Source organism: Alexandromys fortis, unplaced genomic scaffold, assembly GCF_014885135.2.
Source record: "Alexandromys fortis isolate MF-2015 unplaced genomic scaffold, M_Fortis_MF-2015_v1.1 scaffold_13, whole genome shotgun sequence".
NCBI lineage: Eukaryota > Metazoa > Chordata > Mammalia > Rodentia > Cricetidae > Alexandromys > Alexandromys fortis.
Genome location: NW_026067908.1, coordinates 13,269,500 through 13,290,732, shown reverse-complemented (window position 1 = coordinate 13,290,732; position 21,233 = coordinate 13,269,500). Strand labels below are relative to the sequence as shown.

Sequence of the window (21,233 nt, the reverse complement as noted above, 5' to 3'; positions counted from 1 at the left end):
CCAGAACAGACAGGACTACACACAGAAAAACGGCATCTTGAAAAAATATTAGCATTTTAAGGATGACTTTCAGGACTGTTTTACTTTCATTTTGTTATTGTTGTGGTTATAGGACAAGTTCTTGTCATATAGCCCAGGCTACCCTCAAACTCTAATGATCTAAGACAAGGAAACCTGGTTCTGGGGCCCTCACTTGTTGAGAAGACAGAAGTGGTGGTGAATGCTAGGAGGGAATTTGTTTTTAGTCTGGCCACACTGGAGGTTACCCCACCCCCGCCACCCATGGAGGGTACAAGACAAAACTCAAGGGGGGTTGCATAGCTCAGTCATGGTCGGGTCGTTCTGGTTGATCATTGTCCTAGGACTGGCCATACAGTCTTATCTGGACAAGGAAGTCACCACTGCTAGGGGCAGTTTGGATCTGCTTCACAGGATGTTCGTCTATTAGACTTAGGATCCTGGAATCCAGGGAGAGAATGACACAAAGAAAGAAATCAGAAGGGTAAGATGGAGTTTGTTAGGATAACTTCAGATTCAGAGCAAAGACTACAGACTTATAGGTGCCACTCTGGAATAGGAAGTTGTAAAGACTGGTGGCCGGTGATGTGTTGATTTTGATGTCCCCCGCAAATCTTGAAAATACCTTTGCTATTCTTATCTGGTGCCTTCAGCCTTGAAAGGGGAGGCTGCAAGAGGAACATCCTTAAATGATTAACATGTCTGCTGTACAGAGTTGAACAGGAATCTGACCCAAAGTTGAAGGTAGCAAAGGAGGCGGTAGAACGGGAAGTTGAGATGACAAGCCTGCCACGGCTCCTCTCGGCTGCTACAGGCCCTCGTTAAGTTCCTGCTTTCAGCAGGGGCAGCCTGAGCCTTCTGTTACACTATTAAACAATTATAGCCAAAGACCCTGGTGCAGGAAATGGGAAGCATGTGGGTGGCCATGACACTTCAGCGGAAGGATCAGATGAGCTAAAGCTTTGTCGTCCACACAAGGATATGATCAGATATTTTAAAGTTTGTCAGCCAGGAGTGGTCGCATGTTCAGGAGGTTGAGGCAGGCATAACAAACCAGGGCTAAAAAACCTGGGCTAACGGAGTGAGTTCAAGGCCAACCTAGGCTACATAGTCTATCTACCTTATTTCAAAATGCCAACTGACTAGTTTGGTTAAATCAACAAATAGAAGTAAAATTGAGTTATTTAGGAATATGGAAGCAAATACTGAAAGCAACTGCTAAAGAAGAGAGAGTAATCAGAGCAGAGGGTGGAGGCTCTCTCATTAAGTGCTAGTGGGTGATTCTGACTTTTTACATCATGTATTTACTTTGTATGTCTGTATGTGCATGTGTGGTGGTCAGAGGACAGCTTGTAGCAGTCAGTTTTCTCTTTCCACTATGTAGATCCAAGGAATCAGACTTGGTGGCAAGCACCTTTATCCATCCACTGAGCCCGATTTTGACTGTTTTGGGGCAGGGGGTATGGCCTGGTCTATGTAGTCCTGGCCTTGAACTCACAGCGATCCTTCTGCTTCTGCCTCCTGAGATTAAAGGCCTGTGTAACCATGCTTGGCCCAATTCGGGCTTTTTATTTTTTTTAATATTTTATTTATTTATTTATTATGTATACAGTGTTCTGTCTGTGTGTATGCCTGCAGGCCAGAAGAGGGCACCAGACCCCATTACGGATGGTTGTGAGCCACCATGTGGTTGCTGGGAATTGAACTCAGGACCTTTGGAAGAGCAGGCAATGCTCCTAACCACTGAGCCATCTCCCCAGCCCCCCAATTTGGGCTTTTAAAATCAAGTAACATACATGAGGGAAAGATTTTAATTGATTGGGCTTTGTTTTTTATTTGTTTCTTTTTGTTGTTTGTTTTTTGTTTTGTTTTATTTTTGTTTGGTTTGGGTTTTGTTTCAGTCTTTTAAGATAGGATCTCACTATGTAGCCCTAGCTAGCCTCTGCCTACTTCACCTCCTGAGTGCTGGGATTAAAGACATGAGCTGGCCATGCCTGCCTGGCCTTAAAGGTACTAGAAAATATTAGAACTACAGAGTATGTGTTAAAGGCATGAAATGCCCAGCACTCTAGAACTTGAGAGCTAAAACAGGAGTTTGAGTCTGAAGGTAGTGAGAGCTATGTAGCAAGCCTGAAAACAGAAGATGATGAAGATGAAGACCGGGAGAAGAGAAGAGCAGAGCAGAGCAGAGCATGGGTAGTGTGCACCTTTAACCAACACTCAGGAGGCAGAAGCAGACAGAGAAGGAGGGGGAGAGGGGGCAGAAGGGAAGGAAGAAGTGTGTAGAGTCCTTGACTAACATGGGCAAGGCCCCTAGGTTTGATCCTAAAAACTGCTACATATCCATATATGCATACATTTAGGTACATAAGTATATGAACATATATATGTTAAGCAAAATAATCTGACATATTTAATTTTCACCCGTTGGAACATAAAGTCAGTAGCCATCACCAAGCTGATAAATTTTGGGCTTGCAAGATGGCTCATGAAATAAAGACAGTTGCTGCCAAACCTGCTGAGCTGAGTTTGGTTTTCAGGACACACATGGTGGAAGGAGAGAACTGACTCCCACAGGTTGTCCTCAGCCTCCATACACACACCATAGCATATATGACGCCTGCACAATAAATAAGTCAAGAATAGATTTTAATGGATGATAAATTTCATCACCAGAGAGGTACATGCAGGAAGATTACAAATTTAAGGCCACCTAGGGCTACCTAAGAGATGTTGCTCACATTGAATGGGTTGCTAGGCGGGCTGATCAAGTTGAAGGACATGAATGTGGGTATGAGGGCGCAGCACGTGAAAAATCCTAGATTGGGAGGGAAAGTGGGTGGAAGGGAGAGGGGAGAGTGAATGTGCAGATGAGTGGGTGCAGTAGGGGGAGGGGAGAGTGAGTGTGTGGATGAGGGGTGCAGTGGGGAAGGGGAGAGTGAGTATGTGGATGAGGGGTGCAATGGGGAGAGGGGAGAGTGAGTGTGTGGATGAGGGGTGCAGTGGGGAAGTGAGGGGTGCAGTGGGGAAGGGGAGAGTGAGTGTGTGGATGAGGGGTGCAGTTGTTACTTTAGTGCAGAGTAAGCTCACCCAAGGCCAGGAACTTGGCAGATTTCTTCTAGAGTACCGAGCAAGTAGCCAAGACATGTGAGTGTGGTTAAAGGAATGATTTGTGAATACTTTGCTTGCTATCTATCTATTTATTTATTTTGAGAGAGTTGAGACAAGGTTTTACTCTGTAGTTCAGGCTAACTTAAAACTCAGCAGATATCCCAAGCTGGTCTTGAACCCATAACAATCCTGTGTCATTTTTTCAAGTGCTAGGAATAAAGGCAGGGGCTGGAGAGATGGCTCAGCAGTTAAGAGCACTGTCTGCTCTTCCAAAGGTCCTAAGTCCAAATCCCAGCAACCACATGGTGGCTCACAACCATCTGTAATGAGATCTAGTGCACTCCTGAGGAAGAGACCTGGTCAGTCATCCTCATCAACTTAGACCATTGAAACCCAATATGGACAAGTTCAACAGACCCACTATATATGGGCTGTCCATGCATGCTTCAGCATTGATGGGGCATCAGTTTCATTTTTTTTCAAATTTCAGGAATACAGGCATAAGCCACCATTTCAGCTGACTTGCGAATTCTTAACCTGAGTGCCCAGTCAAGCCACTATTTTCCAGTGTCCCAGAGCTCCTGGATTACTTGATACAGGGTGTGCCCTGCACATCAGATGGTGGTAAAGCTCTGTAGGGAACGCTGTGCAGGGGCCGAGGGATGAGTGACATTGGGGTTCCTGAAGAAGAGGAAGACAAAGACAAAGAGCTGTGGGCCATGTGGCAGAGTGCCCAGTGAGCCGGTGCCTCCTGAAGTCCTGCAGCTCTCCTCCGCCGCACACATCACCCCCCCCCCCCCCCCCCCCCCCCCCCCCCCCCCAGAGCTGCTGAGGACTATGTGGGGCACTGGGACAGTGCTGGATGGTCTCACTCCGTGATAATATCTGAGGTGTGAGGTCCGAGATGGACAAAAGGCCTTTTGATATCATAGAGACTGGTCTAGGTGCAGCTTGGAATTCCTGCCTAGCAAACACGAGCCACAGGGCCCTGGTTTTAATTTCTAGTAACTAGAAAAATAAAATTTCAAAAACAATCGGAGAAATCTTCATAATATCCCAGGTGACATTGGGGGCTACTAGAGGCCCTGTGTCCAGCAGCCAGTTTGCCCCTCTCATGTCCTACACTTTAAACCCTTAGATTTTTATTTTTTTAGGAAGCCTAAAAATTAGTATGTCAAAAAAGTCATGTCAGTGAGTTCTACTCACTAAACACTTGCTACTACTTCTGGTTATACTAAGGCTAGTGTTGGCTTTTGTTGACCCTAGAATGCCCACTGTGTGTGCTCTCTACATCTCTACCTTTGGATCCTGGATGCAGGTTGGGTATGGATGCTGAGTTTTACATCTTAGACCAAAAATATCTGGCCCTGATAGATCTAAGGACTAATGGTGTCCCCTTGCAGGATCGATGCTCAGGAAAGGCACGGCCCTTATGCCTTGTAATAGCTCATGTTCCAGGAACTGTTTTGACTTCTTAGTTCTGCAAGACCTAATCCCCAAACTTTTTGTTGTTGTTTTCATTTGGTTTGGTTTTTGTTTTTTCAAGACAGGGTTTTTCTGTGTAGCCATTCCTATCCTGGAACTCACTTTGTAAACCAGGTTGGCCTCTAACTCCCAGAGATCCTCCTGCTCTGGAGTGCTGGGATTAAAGGCCTGTACCACCACCGCCTGGGGCCATAACCTGTTTTTAAAGGAGAACTACCCATCTTGTGGTCCATGCAGTAAAACCATACACAAATGACTCAACTAGGAAGTTTATTTAAACATAGAGTGACCAACTGCCCAACATAATACTGTAGTTGCACTCGGCTTTACTTGTAAGTCTTTTAGCGCCCCGGTCGCTGCCCCACAAGCCAGTGTGTCTGATGAACTAACCCCTCCTCAAGGAGAATGGCTGGAGAGGTGAACACTGACAAAGGAACTGAAGGAGTTACAAGTTGAAAGAGAAACTCCGTTGGAGGGGGAACCGCAGTGAAGGAACAGGGCTTTTGGAGGGGGGAACGCAGAGTGAGCCGTGAGTGCGGTGGGAGGGGGGAACACAGACTGACCCAAAAGAGCAGTCGGAGGGGGAAAGAAGGAGTGCGGTGTGAGTGCGGTGGGGGGAGGGAACACCGGCTGACAGGGAAGAGCAGTGGGAGGGGGAAACACCGTGATTGGCTCATCTTCCAACCACACGGGGAACCTAGGGAAAGGAGGTTCCTCGATCGCCTCCCTGTCCTGCAGCTCGCCTTCCTTGGGTGGTGGCATCTTCCCCTCCGCTTCCTTCCTGTGGGTAGCCTCCCAGGTCTCTGGTCCCGCTTCCTTCAGTAGGTGGGTCTTTTCCGCTTCCATGGCTGCTGTTCTCCTTGCCTTCTCTGAATGGGTCTCCTCTCCTTGGAAGGATAGGTCTCTCCACCTCTTCTTTCCTGTTGGTAGTTTTGGGTGGGCAGGTCACATATTTCTCTTCTTGACCTCTTTCTCCTTGGAGAAGATGGGAGTCTTGATTCAGGCCCCTGGGCTGCAATGCCTCAGGCCTGTAATTACTAAGTGTTTAATAATAGCTACACCTGGACAGGGTGCAGATTTCCATAGAAGGGCTGGTGAAAACCTGGAAGGATGCAACCACTTGATAAGTAAGGCAGCTCTGCTAAATGATCGTATTAGTCACCCGAGAATCCTGCGCCTACTCTTCTCCTCTGACCGCCTGTGCATCTACAGCACACTTCTGCCGAGAGGAACAGATTTAAAGGGCGTACCTGTTTTTGACCAGGTTAGTGTTTTGAAGGGCTGTGGTCAAGCAGGATGACATCAACCGTATTTCCCAACGGTCCTTTTCCCCTGGGGAAAGAGGGGAAAGGGTGCCATCCCACATAAGGCAGAAGACTAGACCATAGATCCTAGGGTAGAATTGTTACCGAACCTAGAAGTTACACCTGTGCCCCAGCCGTCCTCAATAACCCAATTAAAAGAGCCGTATTAAGTAGGAAGCAGGAATGTGTGCACACTGGGAAGCCTGACAAAGAGATCCAGTGACCGTGCACACGGTCCGCCTTTGGGTCCTGGAGTTAGAGACGCTCATCTAAGCAGTCCTGGTCGGTGCAGCCCCCCCACCACGGACCTTCATTGTCCGGGCTTTCGTCTCATCCTGTAGGGTGTCAGAACTGTGTGGTGTCTCTTTCCTGAACACAAGTTCTCCCGCTAGCTGGCACCTTTTCCTTCCCGCAGTGTAAGATTCCCAGGGACATTCCCATTTTGCTGGAGTCCTTTGTCTCAGTGGTGTGACAGAGGGAGACACACAGGTGTCTCTTTAGACTACCTTCATTTCTGCCTCTCCAGGCCAGGGAGGCAGAGGTTAGAACACCCGAAATTGCAGAGACCGTGATACCCACGGTCCCATTAAGGGACCTTGTGTCATGCCCTCTCCACTTCGAGCATCCTGTGACATGTTGCCCCTCACAGGCACCTACGGCGTGACTTCCTGCAGGCAGTACCACTCCTTTCCCTTGTTTTCCCCAGTCCCGTCTCTGTTCTCAGAACCCAGTGAAACTAAAAACAGGTCTAAGATTCTCTTGATAAAGAGAAATAAAGTATGTTTCCTGTCAGTCTGTTGGTCTTCCCCCTGCTTCCGCAAAGGACCCCAGGCTTACCTCAGACCATAGTCCCCAGTCCCTGGTGTTCAGAGGCAAGGCTGAGCAGGACACCTAGGTCGCACCTCAGTGTTGAACTTGTAAGCCACTGACCTAACCCTTGGAGAGTAGCTCCTCCCCATTCCCAGGCCAGGCCCCAGGGTAGGTTTAGCCACTGCCTATCAAGTTACTTGTCAATCAGCTCTCAAGGCAAATGTTCTGGCGCTGGAAAGTCTTCCTGCAGGTGGCAGATTTATGTCCTAGTCTCCCCACAAGAGACCAGGCTTCCTTCGTATTCACCACTTGGCCTGAGGGCTCCACTCGTACAAGATCAGCGCTAGAGTTCGGGGTGACTCCCTAGGATTTACTGGTGGCTGTGGGGAGCAAACTGCAGGGTTTTCTATTGTCCAGCTAGACGGTAAAACTTTACGATGAGTGTAACTGGGCTGTAACTGGGGACACAGCTATGTCTGGAAAGTAAATTCTTTAGCTCCTTTTCCCCTCACGCCGGATGATTGCTTCCCAACATCTGATTAAAGAGTCTGAGCAGACACAGTGGTGACTCCTGCCTGTAATTCCAGCACTCCAGAAGCTGAGGCTGGACAGTTGTGAATTTCAGGTTAGCTTGGGCTGCAAAGTCTCAAAAGAGAAGGGGGGAGGGGTAAATGGTAGTGCATGCCTGTGACGTCAGCTTGTGGGAGGCAGAGGCAGGTTGGTCTCTGTGCATTCAAGGCCATCCGGGTCTGTGTAGTTAATTCTACGCTAGCCAGGGCAACATAGTAAGACCCTGTTTCAAAAAAGAAAATAAGAAAACAAGGAAGAAACCGGCAATGTTCTCAAGGCTTTCTAGCCTGGCTCCGTCCGACAGACACACGACAGTGCCATCCACACTTCCTGCGGTGACCAGTCTGAGCTTTTTTAGATGCTGTTCTCATGAGAGCCCTTGTTCTGAATATGCCATTCTGTTCCATAAGCGTTCAGTTCTAGCAGAGTCAGGAACGGGAGCCCCGATAGACTAGGCTCAGCTACTTTCCCCACAAAGCCTGAGCCTAGTGGCTCACACCCAGTCTATACTCCAGCACTCAGGAGGCTGAGGCAGGAGGATTATGAGTTCCAGGCAAACCTAGACTACATAGGAGACCCTGCCTTACCTCCTCTCCCTGCCAAATCAGAAACTGATGGGACGAGAGCGTGGCAAGGCCAGGAAAGGACCACTAAACAGGCAGGGTGGCCACACTGGGACCTAACCCCAGCTGCCCACAGCAGTCCTGGTCACAGAAGAGAAAGAGGAGCCCCCGGGGGCCTTGGAGTTCCCGCGGGAGGACACCAGATTGTCTTGGTCTGGACGTCCTCTGGTTGGTCATTTTCTTGGGCTCTCTTCTCAGGATTGACCATGCAGAGCTATGTTGGTGCCAACAGTCAAGCCTGTTGTTCCTGAGGTCCAGAGTCACTTAAGTAAGAAAGACTCAGAACTCACAAGAAGGGAAAAGAAACAAGATGGAATCGTAAACATAGTGGAGGGCTGGTGAGATGGGTCAGCAGGTGCAGGCACTTGCTTCCAGATCTAACAGCCTGAGTTCAGACCTGGGAATCCACGTGGAGAAAAGAGAGCTGGCTCCCACAGGTTGTCCTCCGACCTCTACCCATGCATGATGGCACGTGCAGGTTCTTTCTTAACCTAACACACACACAAAAAAAAAAATAAACAAACATAAAGAAAAGTGGGTGCTGGAGAGACGGCTCAGCAGTTAGTAATAGCAGTGGCTGCTCTTCCAGAGGACCACGGTTCAACGCCCAACATCCACATGGCAACTCATAACTCCCTGTAACTCCAGTTCCAGCGGACCCAATGCCCTTACACAGACACACATGCAGGCAAAACATCAATACTCATTGAATTAAAAATGTCATTTTTTTAAAAAAAGCAAAACTCAAAATCTTGTTAGCCAGCTCAGTGCCTGGGCCTCCTTTAAGCCCTCTGTCATTACTCCATTTCTGTGGAACAGGGCCTGCCTACTTGTTACTTTTTCTCTCTCCTTAAGGGACTGGAAACCTCTCTCCTCTTACTTCCTCAGTCTCCCTGCCCCTTGAGAAGGCATCAGACATGCTCGTTCTCTCATGTTCTTCCTCAGCGGAGTTAAGATGCTGGGCACCAACCTGCTGTTCATGGAGCCAGAGATAAGATGGGAGGCAACCCACGGCCACACGCACTGTCCCAACCCACGGCCACACACGCACTGTCCCAACCCACGGCCACTCACACTGTCCCAACCCACGGCCACACACACTGAACAACCCACGGCCACTCACACTGTCGCAACCCACAGCCGCACGCACTGAACAACCCATGGCCACACGCACTAAACAGTGCACAGCCACACACGCACTGTCCTAACCCACGGCCACACGCACTCAACAACCCACGGCCACACACGCACTGTCCTAACCCATGGCCACTCACACTGTCCCAACCCACGGCCACACACACTGAACAACCCACGGCCACTCACACTGTCGCAACCCACAGCCGCACGCACTGACCAACCCATGGCCACACGCACTAAACAGTGCACAGCCACACATGCACTGTCCTAACCCACAGCCACTCACACTGACCCACACCATGGCCACTTGCACTATCCCAGTTCCTGAGAAACAGATTGAAAACACAGAAGAAAAGCAGGAAGAAGTAACCTAAATGGGGGGGGGGGCGGTGACTAGAGGAGGTCACAGGAGGAGCAGGACTTCTGCTATTTAAACTGATTTGTGTAGAGATTCCTAGAGAGAAAACTCTAGAAGATTTAGAGGAGTATAGGCGAGAAATGGGATTAGAAGGTGAGGGAGGGGCTTAGAATTGTATCCTAAGAGCAGAGGGAAAGTGCTGGAAGGTCTGAAGCAGTGGAGTACCACTGAATATCTGGGATGTTACCTGGGGAGTGTAATAGAGATTAAAAGACAAGTGAGCAGTGAACAGATTGAAGAAGGGTTGGAATTCTGGTGGATAGCCACCCATTTAATGGCAGGAGGGACCAAGGGAGGCAGTCTGGGCCCCTTCATGGATAGCACCTCAGCGTGTGTCTCAGATACACAGGCAGCAGCCATGGCAAGTTTTCAGTGTGTGCCTCATTGGTTCATAACAGGAGAGCTGGAGATGTCCCTTTCTAAGAAGAGAAAAATGGAAGGAAAAGTTAACTGAACAGGGGTGGGTTTGGGGGTCAAGAGTTTGGAGAGGAAGTAGGGTGGAGTCACCTGGTTGGTGTTGGCACCCACTCTAAGAAGAGCCTAAGGCCCCACACTTGCTAGGCATGCGCTCTACCACTGAGCTACATCCTCAACCCAAATTTGTGGTTGTTTTCATTTTGATAAGCTGAGAGATGTCAAATGGAAATCTCAAGGTGGTGGCTGGGCAGAGCCCAGCAGCTGGGTTGTAAGGACACTGTTGGGATTTAAGCCAGGGAATGTGTGTGCCATGCTGTGTCTGAGCCTGAAGCCACCTGGGCCCGTGATGGAGTCAGGAGGTGAGCCGAAAGATATCAGAAAGCAGACCTGGCAGGGCAGGAAAGTCAGGAGCATGTGGGTCAGAAGTGTTTGTGAAGACGGTTGCCTTAGGAACCGGCAGTGTCCTCTGGGGCTCCACGCTGCCTCTGACGACAGCACAGCCTGCTACTGGAAAAGGATAGGCTTGTACCGTCCGGCAGGGAGCTGACCTTTCCCCCGTATACTTTTATCCTAAGCATCTCCCCATTTAGTCATCGTTCTTCCCATGACTGTATGCTCGGACTCGCAGCACTGGCCTGTAACTGTCTTCCCCTGTCTGGGATAATTCCCCTGCGTTCCCGGCCCTCCCCTGGCCTGTCGCCTTTCCTCTGCTTTACTGGCAGTACAGCTGTCTCACAAGTGAGGCGTGTGTGCCCTCTGTTGGTCTGTCCTGAAACTGCATCAAATCAAGCTCGCGCGCGTGCTCGCTCTCTCTCTCTCTCTCTCTCTCTCTCTCTCTCTCTCTCTCTCTCTCTCTCTCTCTCTCTCTCTCGCCTGAAAACTCTCAGCACCTGTGCAGACAGCCCTCCAGATCCCTGGGTTCTGTTCTGGGGTGGGGGTGGGGCAGCAGGAGGGACAGTGAGGTCAGTATGCTGGCCACGGAGAGCTACCACAGGGCAGGACACCTTGAAGGTCATTGAAAGGACTCAGCTCGTGACCCCACAGCATCTGGTTCTCTGCAGATGGCTTCGGGCAGAGTCTGGAGTCATATACTCCATGTTAATGTAGTTCTAGCTGCTTCAGAAGAGTGAGGTCGGGCAGCCAGTGAGACTGCACCACACACAAGATGACTCTGTGGCTCAGCCTTCAGCATCTAAGAGGACTGGGCTTTGAGACAGAGAAGTCAAGTATGATACCAAGATGGTCATGAAACTACGAGAACAGGTCATGGTCACCTGGGATACAGAAAGCTGCAGGAACCCAGGCTGTGGGGCAGAGCACTGGAGATATGGGTTCCTCATGGACGCCACACTGGGGAGCTCAGTGGGACCCATCTTGTGGATTTGAACTTAAGTGTGGTAGAACTGGAGACAGAGATTTGCGGATTATCATCACCAGGTGGTATTTAAATTTAGCATGAGGCTTTATAGTTGTAAAAGATAGGAACTCAGGGGGGGCTAGGGAGATGGCTCAGTGGTTAAGAGCATTGCCTGCTCTTCCAGAGGTCCTGAGTTCAATTCCCAGCAACCACATGGTGGCTCACAACCATCTGTAATGAGGTCTGGTGCCCTCTTCTGGACGGCAGGCATACACAGAGACAGAATATTGTATACATAATAAATAAATAAATATTTAAAAAAAAAAAAAAGATAGGAACTCAGGAGCTGATCCTGTCTTGCTGCACAGGAGTCTGGGAAAGAGGCCGGTGGTGGTGGTGGTGCATGCCTTTAATCCCAGCACTCCAGAGACAGAGGCAGGTGAATCTCTGTGAATTCAAGGCCAGCCTGGTCTACAAGAGCAAGTTCCAGAACAGGCTCCAAAGCTACAGAGAAACCCTGTCTTGGAAAAAAAAAAAATGTCTGGGAAAGAGGAAGGCATGGTCAGAAAGGGGAAAGTGTAGAAACTGGAGCTGGGCTTAGTGGCACTAGCCACTGTTGGGGGACTGAGGAAGGACCGACCACAGACAGCCTGTGCAGTTTAGGAAGACCCTGCCTATTTCGGTCTATTGAAGTTTTTAAAAGGAGTGCCTGGGGACACGTACTCACCAGGAGGCTTGGGTTCTGTCCCAGTCCACAAAAGAATAAAGAATGGTTTGGGGAGGCAGTGCTCACGGGGAGTCAGAAAAGGACTAGAGAGGCACTCGAATCCTCCAGCCCAACAGGAAGGTGCACACTGAAATCCCAGCCCTGTGGAGGTGCAGCAGGAAGGCTGAGAATTCCTCTCTGTTGGGACATGGAGGAGAGAAAGGGAGAACCATGGGGAAAGAGGAGGAGAAAGGGGAGTGAGGGAAAGAGAAAATGAATGGTCTCTTCTGTCCAGCTCCGTGTCTAAGTCGAATGAGGATTGGAATGCAACTATACTTTGTCCAACATTCTTGTAATTTACAGTAAAATTCCTTGTCATCCCTCTCCCCCAGGTTGTGGCAGATACCAATATAAGTGCCATAGCGACTCAACTTGAAATCATGTCTGCAGGATCTCCGACTACTGACCGCCATCCAGAAGACACGGAGTAAGTATTCTAGTGCAGAGTGGGCCAGGCTCCTGAGCGTCAGGTTCTAGCGTGCATGTGATCTCAAGACAGAGGAACGTGCATGCTGTGTTCTCCTGACCTAGACGAGGTCTGACAAGGTGCAGGGCTCTCCGTTTCACACAAGGATCCTTCAGAGACCATGGCAGGGCCTGCGCTCAAGCCGCTTCTCTTTGCTTTGACAGAAGCCTGTGCCCTCTGTCCTAAGAAACTACAGGCTTATATCCCAGGTCTGCTCTGCTCTAAGATGCAAGGAGCCACATTTCATTAACTCGCTAAGCTAAAACCTTGCTCTGAGGTGAAATATTGTTGTCCGCTTGGCTGGCACGTGTCGTGACAGCTGGTCATTGCAAGGTTATTCATTAAAGCAGTGTTTCTATAGCTGAAATGCTCTAAGAATAAGAACAGAAGGCCAGTGAGATGGCTCTTCAGATAAAGGCACTTGCCACCAAGTCTGATGATGGAGTTCAGTCCCCGGGTCCAAAGCTTGTGAGAACCAAATCTCCCCTGAACTCCACCTGCCTATGTAGGCGCCTGCCTCCACACGATTTGTGGAGACTCTGAGGACATGGTTCCCAGCAGATGTGGGCGTCTGGTCTTAGCAGGCTCCCTAGGGTTATCCGACCAGACAGGCGGAGAACAGCTGCACTTTGAGCACTGCTGCCTGAAGCTGTTCCTCGGCACCATCAGCACCTGGTCAAGTGTGTGCTCGGTGAATGCTATTAGTTGATAATTCCTTTAAGGATCTCATGATCACAGCCAAATACAAGGAGCTTTATTCAGGGGGTCATAGTTTATCAACCTAATTGACACTTTGGGGAGTGTCTCTTAAAGAAAGAATATTAAGTTGGTTATACTTTTTCCTCATTATACATGCCATTAAATCTGACAAAATACGAAAATAGCATTTCAGGCTACGACAGCTCTTTAAAACAAAGTCAGGGTGGAGAAATGAGGGCTGTAGCTCTCCGTATGTAGGGTGCCTAGCTAGCATTTACAATGCCATGGGTTAAGTTCTCAGTACCACACAAAACTGAACGTGGTAACCCACACTCACAATCACTCTGTGAGTTCAAGGCCAGCCTGGTCTACATAATGAGTACCAGGACAGCCAGAGAGAGCTACATATGAGAGAGAGGGAGAGAAAGAGAGAGAGCATAGCTTTAAGAAAGAAAGGCATGCCAGGTGGTGGCGGCACACACCTTTAATCTCAGCACTTGGGAGGCAGAGGCAGTCGGGTCTCTGTGAGTTCAAGGACAGCCTGGTCTACAAAAGCTAGTTCCAGGACAGGCTCCAAAGCTACAGAGAAACCCTCTTGAAAAACGAAAAATAAAATTTAAAAAAAAAAATCGAGAGGGGGGAAGAAATGTTAAGACAGTTAAGAATGTAGCTCAGAGATTAAAAGCACATACTATTTTTCAAGAGGACCTGAGTTCAGTTCCCAAGAGCCATGTCAGGCAGTTTGCAGCCACCTGTAACTCCAACTCTAGAGAATCCAACACCCTCTTCTGGACTCCACAGGCACCTGCATTCACATGGATACACACACACCACATTACATAATTATAAACATTACATAATTATAAAATTACATAATTACATAATTATAAACAATACAAATAATTTTCAAAGAAGAAATATTAAGGTGTTATGAGATAAACTGACGTGATCCATGACACATGCTCCAGATTGCAAATGGGCCCACGTATGCAGGTCCCTGAGACTAGCTGTAACACAATAACCTGAGCACCTCAATTTGTTAGGCAAAGTGTCAGGGAAGGTTTAATCAGAAGAGCATAATCAAAGGTCACATACCTCTTCACGGTTTTCTGAGCTGTGAGTGGCTAAGTTTGGAACAGGCGACTGCCTCTCAGCCATGCATGCTGCCAGCACGGAGTGTGTACCTCCTTGAGCCGGGTAGGAATGGTGGTGTACATCCCAGCACCTGAGAAGCAGAAACAGCAGGATAACTGTGAGTTCAAGGCCAGCCAGGGCTGTGTGGCACAGCTCTGTCTCAAACGGAAAAGAAAAAGACCCTGTCACCACAAATCAGATGATAGAGATGGGGACCCTAGAATTTTGGGGGGTTTTACCCTTTAAATAACAGTGTAGGAAGAAGGGCTGAGATGTAGCTCAGTTGGTATGGCACTTGCCTAGCATGCATAAAGCTTTTGGTTTGATCCCCAGCACCACGTAAAACCAAGCCTAGTGTTCCAAGCCTCTAATCCCAGCCGTTGGGAGGTGGAAACAAAAGAGTCACCCTTGGCTACGTAGCCAGCTCAAGGCCAGCACTGGCTACATGAGACCCTGTATCAAAAGAAAACTAGTTTTAGGGAGAAGAAGCTGGCCTCCTTGGGTAAGTGGAGATTAGAGAGCTTGAACACACATAGGCGATCTAAACCTTTGTAGTGCTGCCTGAGAGAGAGACTTCCACACTGACGACAGCCTCTGTCACGCATTTGGAACAGAGTGTCAAACCCATCTTGCTCCACATGGGTGATCCTGTTTATACAGCCATGAGCGTGAGTTTGTAGAGAACACATGGATAGCTAACATAGAAGGGACAGGTAGCCGGGGAGAGGAAAAGATGTGCTAATTACAATAGTGTGGAATAGGGACCAAGGACAGAAAGACTGGGCCAGTTCTCCTGAAGGGCACAGGAGAACCCCCTACTCGAGATGGGCTTGGAAAAGGGTCTTCCCATGCTAGGAGGAGTGCTAGGGGCATTTGGATAGGAAAGGGGCATTGGTTCCCAAGAGTTGTTAGCTTGCCACTGCTGGTTAGGGGCTCACCTGGGGACTGCAGGCTTCCAACATGCTCATGCTGGCATGACCTGTGTATTGCTGACTGTGCGGTCCACACAACACCTTCTTTAAACAGATAGGACAGATTTTAAATCAGGGTGGTTTTCAATTCAACTAAGAAAAGTCCTGTGATCCCAGCACTCAGGAGGCTGAGGAAGGAATATTGATTACTGTGAGGGCAAGGCTAGTCTGGGCTACAGAGTGAGTTCCAGATTAACCTGAACTACAGTTCAAAGCACACTTAAAGACGGGAGGAGGGGACTAGGTGAGATGATTCAATGGGTCAATACTAGCATCCTGAGTTCAGTCCCCAGAACCCACCTGGTAGAATACAGAAGTGAGCCCTAAAAGTTGTCCTCTGACTTTGGCATGCACATGTACACAAGCACATTAAAGTATATATATATATTATATATTATATATAACACATTAAAAATTAGGCCAAACAGCCGGGTGGTGGTAGCACATGGCTTTAATCCCAGCACTTGGGAGGCAGAGGCAGATGGATATCTGTGAGTTCAAGGACAGCCTGGCCTACAGAACAAGTTCCAGGACAGTTAGAATAGTTACACAGAGAAACCCTGTCTTGAACCACCCACCCCCCCCAAAAAAGAATTGAGCCAAGCCTTGTTTTACATGCCTAGAATTTGAGCTGCTCAAGAGGCTGAGGCAGGAGCATCATGATCTCAAGGCCAGTCTGAGCTGCATGTTGACCTTTCTTAACTTAGCATAACCCTGTCTCAAAAATAAAATAAAAATGGGCTAGGAATGTAGCCCAGTGGTACATACAGCTCCTAGGACCAGCAGGCATAAGGCCATTGGTATTATCCCCAGTACCACACACAAGCCTAGGCTATGCAACAAGATCCCATCTGAATAAAACAAAGCAAGTGACTTAACAATAACTAAGTGCAAAGATGGATATAATAGCTGATGCCCAGAATCTCGGAACTTAGAGGGCAAAGGCAAGAGGCTGAGATGTTCAAGGCCAACTCAGCCCACATAAAAAAGGAGGAGAAGGGAACCAAGCATAGGGAAAGGTGTGTCACCGCTGTAGTGACTGTTTTAATCAGAAAGCCCTAAACCACAAGCACATTGGTGATGAAGTGATGTAGCATGAAAAATGTACAATGTTTCCAGATTGCTTCCTGAGAGTTTGATTTGATAAAATGGCATTCGTAGCTTTGCAGTGTGGAAGTCCCTCTCCAATCTGTGCGCTTCCATTAAAATGAACTCCCTCTCAGTGTCTGCTCTTGAATTAAACAGCATGTGTTGTGCTTTCAGAACACCTGCACCTAAGATTATTACTTTGGAGAAAGGCTCTGCAGGATTGGGGCTTAGTATTGTAGGGGGTTATGGAAGTCCACACGGAGACCTGCCAATTTATGTCAAGACTATATTTCCAAAGGTATTTTTCTCCTTTTACTGTTCTCTTAAAATCAAAGCTAGTGAGACTTGTAAGTGCTTTGTACTGGTTTGCTGTGGGTTGTGCTTGTGTGGGAGATGGTGGTATTTCATTTAGGTCTCATAGGAAAGCCCTACCAGGGGAGAAAGTGTCACAACAATGGGCTCTCAAGAAGCAGTCCTCTCTGTACTTCAGTGAGGAAGCTGGCACTCACAGATTGTAGGAGCATTTTCAGCAGCACCCCCACTGGAGAGTGACTTTGAATGTGCTATTCTAGGCTGAAAGGGATTCAAAATCAGGGTCTTGGTGTTGGTGGTGCACACCTTTGATCACAACACTCACATTCAGGAGGCAGAGACAAGTGGATCTCTGTGAGTTCAATGTTAACCTGGTCTACAGATCAAGTTCCAGGACAGCCAGGGAGGGAGTGGGGAAAGAATATCATGGGCCATGGAGCTGAGTTAGTGAATAAAGGACCTGCTTTGTAAGCAGGAAGACCTGAGCTGAGATGGCCAACACCCACAGGAGGTAGCACTGCAGGCCAGAGACGGGGTAGCTGAATCGGTGAGCTCCAGGTGTAAGAGACACCATCTCCAAAAATAAAAGTGGAAATAATTAAAGATAATGATAGAGGAAGATGCCAAACACTAGCCTCTAGCATCCACAGAAGACATGCAAAGGCATGCACACACACACACACACACACACACACACACACACATGTCAGGCAGCAGAGGGCCAAGGTAGAAGCTCTCAGGTCACTTGGAGATTGTCAGCTTACGTTTCTCTGCCAGGTGTTTGATAAATCAGTCTAATACTGACTCATAGTGATTCGGGAATTAACTATTTCCAAAAGAGGTATAGGCACAGGCCTGCCATCCCAGCTCTCTGGAGGCTGGTATAGGAGCATCACTGTACACTCAAGGTAGCCTGGGCTATGCTTTAGAACCTGTCTTAAATAAAGAAAACAAAACAGCAAACAACAACAGCCCCACGCTACTCCCAGCATGTCCTAGGTGATCAGTGTCCACCACTCCTGCGGCTTCTATGTGGCTTCTAGAATAGTCAATTTTAATTTCACTGTGAGTTGTAGATTGGCATTTAACTTTATTGTAAATTCTGAAGACCCATGAAAAGTACTTAGGATAAACATCCCAAGTGTTTCTTCCACCTGCTATTTATGAATTTAGCTTTTGTTCACTCATGCCTTCTCATAGGACACTCCCCTCAGACTGTCTCCCTTCTCAGGCTTCTGAAGCTCTGAAACATGGGGCATAGGTTTATAGATCAAAACTTCTTTTTAATAATTCTCTTCCTTGACTGATAGATTATTTAATGTAGCCCGAAGTGACTCTTGACACTCCAGAAGTGTGACATGTCTACATTATAGGAGCTGGAAGCATGTAGAAATTGAGAGAGTCAGTCTGACTCACAGACGCTTAGAGTGCTTCCAGTCAGGTTCATGTTTGGTTGAAAACTTCAAATTCATGAGCTGGAAAGATGGCTTAAGAGTTAAGAGTGTGGGCTCATCTTGCGGAGTTCGGCTCCCAGCACCCATGTCCCCATCAGCAGCTCATGACTGCCTGGAGCTGCAGCTGCAGGAGAATCTGATGACTCTGGCCTCTGGCCTCCTTCAGACACCTGCATTCATGTGCACACACCTGCACACACAGACTCATAGTTTTTAAAATAAGTCTTAAAAAGAAACTTTAAAGTCAGAGCCACCTGGGGTCTAAATCCTCTCAGCCAACAAGAAATAGGCCTTTTCATAAGGTAGAGACAGATGATCTCTGTGACTCTGGGGCCAGCCTGGGCAACATAGTAAGTTCTAGACTGCAGAGTTACATGGTGAGACCCTGGAGAGAGAGAGAGAGAGAGAGAGAGAGAGAGAGAGAGAGAGAGAGAGAGAGAGAGAGAGAGAGNGAGAGAGAGAGAGAGAGAGGAGAGAGAGAGAGAGAGGAGAGAGAGAGGAGAGAGAGAAGAAGAGGAGAAGAGAAGAGAAGAGAAGAGAAGAGAAGAGAAGAGAAGAGAAGAGAAGAGAAGAGAAGAGAAGAATGGAAGGAAAGAAAGAAATTGAAGAGAGGAAGAGAGGGAAAAAGGAAAGGAAGGAAAGGAAGGAAGAAAGAAAAAAAGATGGGAAGGAAGAGAGAAAGAAAGGAAGGGAGAGAGAGGGAGGGAGGTAAAGATGATGATACAAGCCAACTCAGAAAGTTTCGTGGCAGTATTTGTGGAAGCCCTGGCAGTCAGCGACATGAGTTTGAACATCATGAGAATAGACTGAACATGCCTTATTTGAAGTCTTCAGAACAGCACTATTTTGGATTTGGGATGTTTTATTCAGATTATAGAATATTTGCAACCGGGCAGTGGTGACACATGCCTTTAATCCTAGCACTCGGGAGGCAGAGGCAGGTGAGTGAGTTAAAGGCCAGCCTGGTCTATAAGAGCTAGTTCCTGGAAAGCTAGAGCTGTTACACAGAGAAGCCCTGTCTTGAACCCACCCCCAAAAAGAATATTTGCATATATGGAAGGAAATTTACTAGAGCTTCATATATACTCTATATTTTATATATAACTGAAAGTAAGTTCATGCAGTATTTCTAGTAATTTTGTCATGTTTCTTGTTCATAGGGAGCAGCTGCAGAGGACGGCCGATTAAAACGAGGTGACCAGATCTTGGCTGTCAATGGGGAGACCCTGGAAGGTGTTACTCATGAGCAAGCTGTGGCCATTCTAAAGCAGCAGAGCGGGACTGTGGCCTTGACTGTGCTGCCCTGAGCGCTTGTCCTGATCCTGATCCTGACACACAGACGAGAACACAACAGGCTCTGTGGCTTCCGGTTGGGATGAAAGTTGCCTCAGCTAAAACCCAGCATCGTCAGTGGCTCTGATTCTGTTTGCAGAAACAGGAGCTGCCGCCTCTGCTTCCTACCCACATCCCGCATTCCCACTGCGGCTTAACTGCAGCTCCTGCGGTTTCCTCTAATGAGTGGAAACAAAGGTTTTGCTTGTCGTCTTAACTCGTGATTTACTTATGCTAATTTGTCTCTTCAAATAAGGCAGAAAACATTAGCAGTGTAATTAACTTCCTCACAACGAACTGTTCATGCCCTGCCCTGGGAATTGCTGCAGTCTCTTCCCTGTGACTGTAGTCAACTCCCCGTCTCTAGCTAGATCTGGATTGTTAGCCACTGATCCTGAGGAGCCTCCACAGATCCTGTAATCCATCCAGCATTGGAAAGGCTTTGTATCCAAGTTTCACAAGTGCACACTGCTTATCAAGTGTGTCTTGATCTCCTGCAGCCACACTGGCTCACAGGGCTGGAAAGCTTATTCAGAGTGATGAGCATCTTAGCAGGTGGTGTCACCCCTACCTCTCCGCTGTAGACCACCAGCTGGGTATCCTCGACCTTGTTCGAAGTGAGTGACAAGTTCGGTTTGCCTGTCCCTTACCTCCACACCAGTAGCACAGTCGCTCAGCTTGCCCCAGCTCTGTGCTGCACTTGAACATAAAGTAACTGAACAAATGACCTGGGGTCCGTGTGCTCAGCTTGAGTTTCCCAGTCTCCTCCTCCCATTGGCTGAAGCTCTGCAGCTCAGAAAGCAACTGTAGCCGAAGCCCAGCTAGGAGAGTGAAATGGACTGGAGGGGGGGGGGTGCTTGTCACTGAGTTCTGCAGAATCTTCCAGTGAAAACGAAGGAGAGCACCTGATGGACGAGCCCAAGGTCAGCAATGGCCTAGTTCAGCATCATTTAGCCATAACCCAGTGCTACACATTGTTCAGTAATCAACAGGATTCCATGGGCCCTAATGTAAAATGTTATTTAATTAGTGAGGATTTTAACTGAGATTCCCTTTGAGTAGATGTAATCACAGAAGCGTTAATTCTTACTGTAATATTTTTGTGGCTATTCCAAAGTGCAGAGTGCCTAAGTTTTATGTTGACAATGCTTTTCCATGACTGGTATTAAGTTTTTTGAGATTCATAGGGTTTTTAGAATTTCTGATGTATCCAAGATACATGGTTTTGTTAGGATCCCATCTCCCAGCCTCAGTGCTCTGTGTAAATGAAGCTTGTAAGAACACCTCAAGCGGCAGAGACCAAATGAAGCCCAGAGGAAAATGCACCTTAGAAAATAAAGGTAGCTGCATTGATGATTTCAAAGTGTGATTCGGCTTCATTTTGATGGAATGACCCTAAATACACATTTTGAAATAATGCATTGTTGTTGTGTCTTTCTTTACTCGTCATCCTTTTAGAGCATATTACTAAGCCTATTAATGAAGTAATTGTGATACTTTATGCACCAAGTCCTGCAGGGGCCCTGTCTCTTTCCACAGGGCTAGTGAGTAGTTGCTGTGCCAAAGGCTTGCTGCTGTCAGAACTTTCTGTACACCGAGAAGACAGTGTTTGCAAGCACAGTCTTCTTAAACTCACATATATTATTATTATTTTTTTTGGCCATTTAAGTCTGCTACTAATATCATTAACTGGAGTTAGCCAAAGAGGTTATGAACTAGAAAAAAAATAACAAAAGTAGAGAATGCTTTTATGTATAGAT

The 21,233-nt window shown here is 47.7% G+C and overlaps 1 protein-coding gene across 1 annotated transcript in view; it reads left to right on the top strand.

Annotated features, from left to right (window-relative positions):
• Patj (PATJ crumbs cell polarity complex component) overlaps nucleotides 1–20,884 on the top strand; it is a 305,836-nt gene extending 284,952 nt beyond the window's left edge. Inside the window, exons 42-44 of the mRNA XM_050136448.1 lie at nucleotides 12,349–12,443; nucleotides 16,550–16,673; nucleotides 19,302–20,884. Of these exons, the coding sequence (XP_049992405.1) occupies nucleotides 12,349–12,443; nucleotides 16,550–16,673; nucleotides 19,302–19,448 (366 nt within the window). The 3' untranslated portion in view covers nucleotides 19,449–20,884. The remainder of the gene's footprint in view (nucleotides 1–12,348; nucleotides 12,444–16,549; nucleotides 16,674–19,301) is intronic.
• The last annotated feature ends 349 nt before the right edge of the window (nucleotides 20,885–21,233 follow it).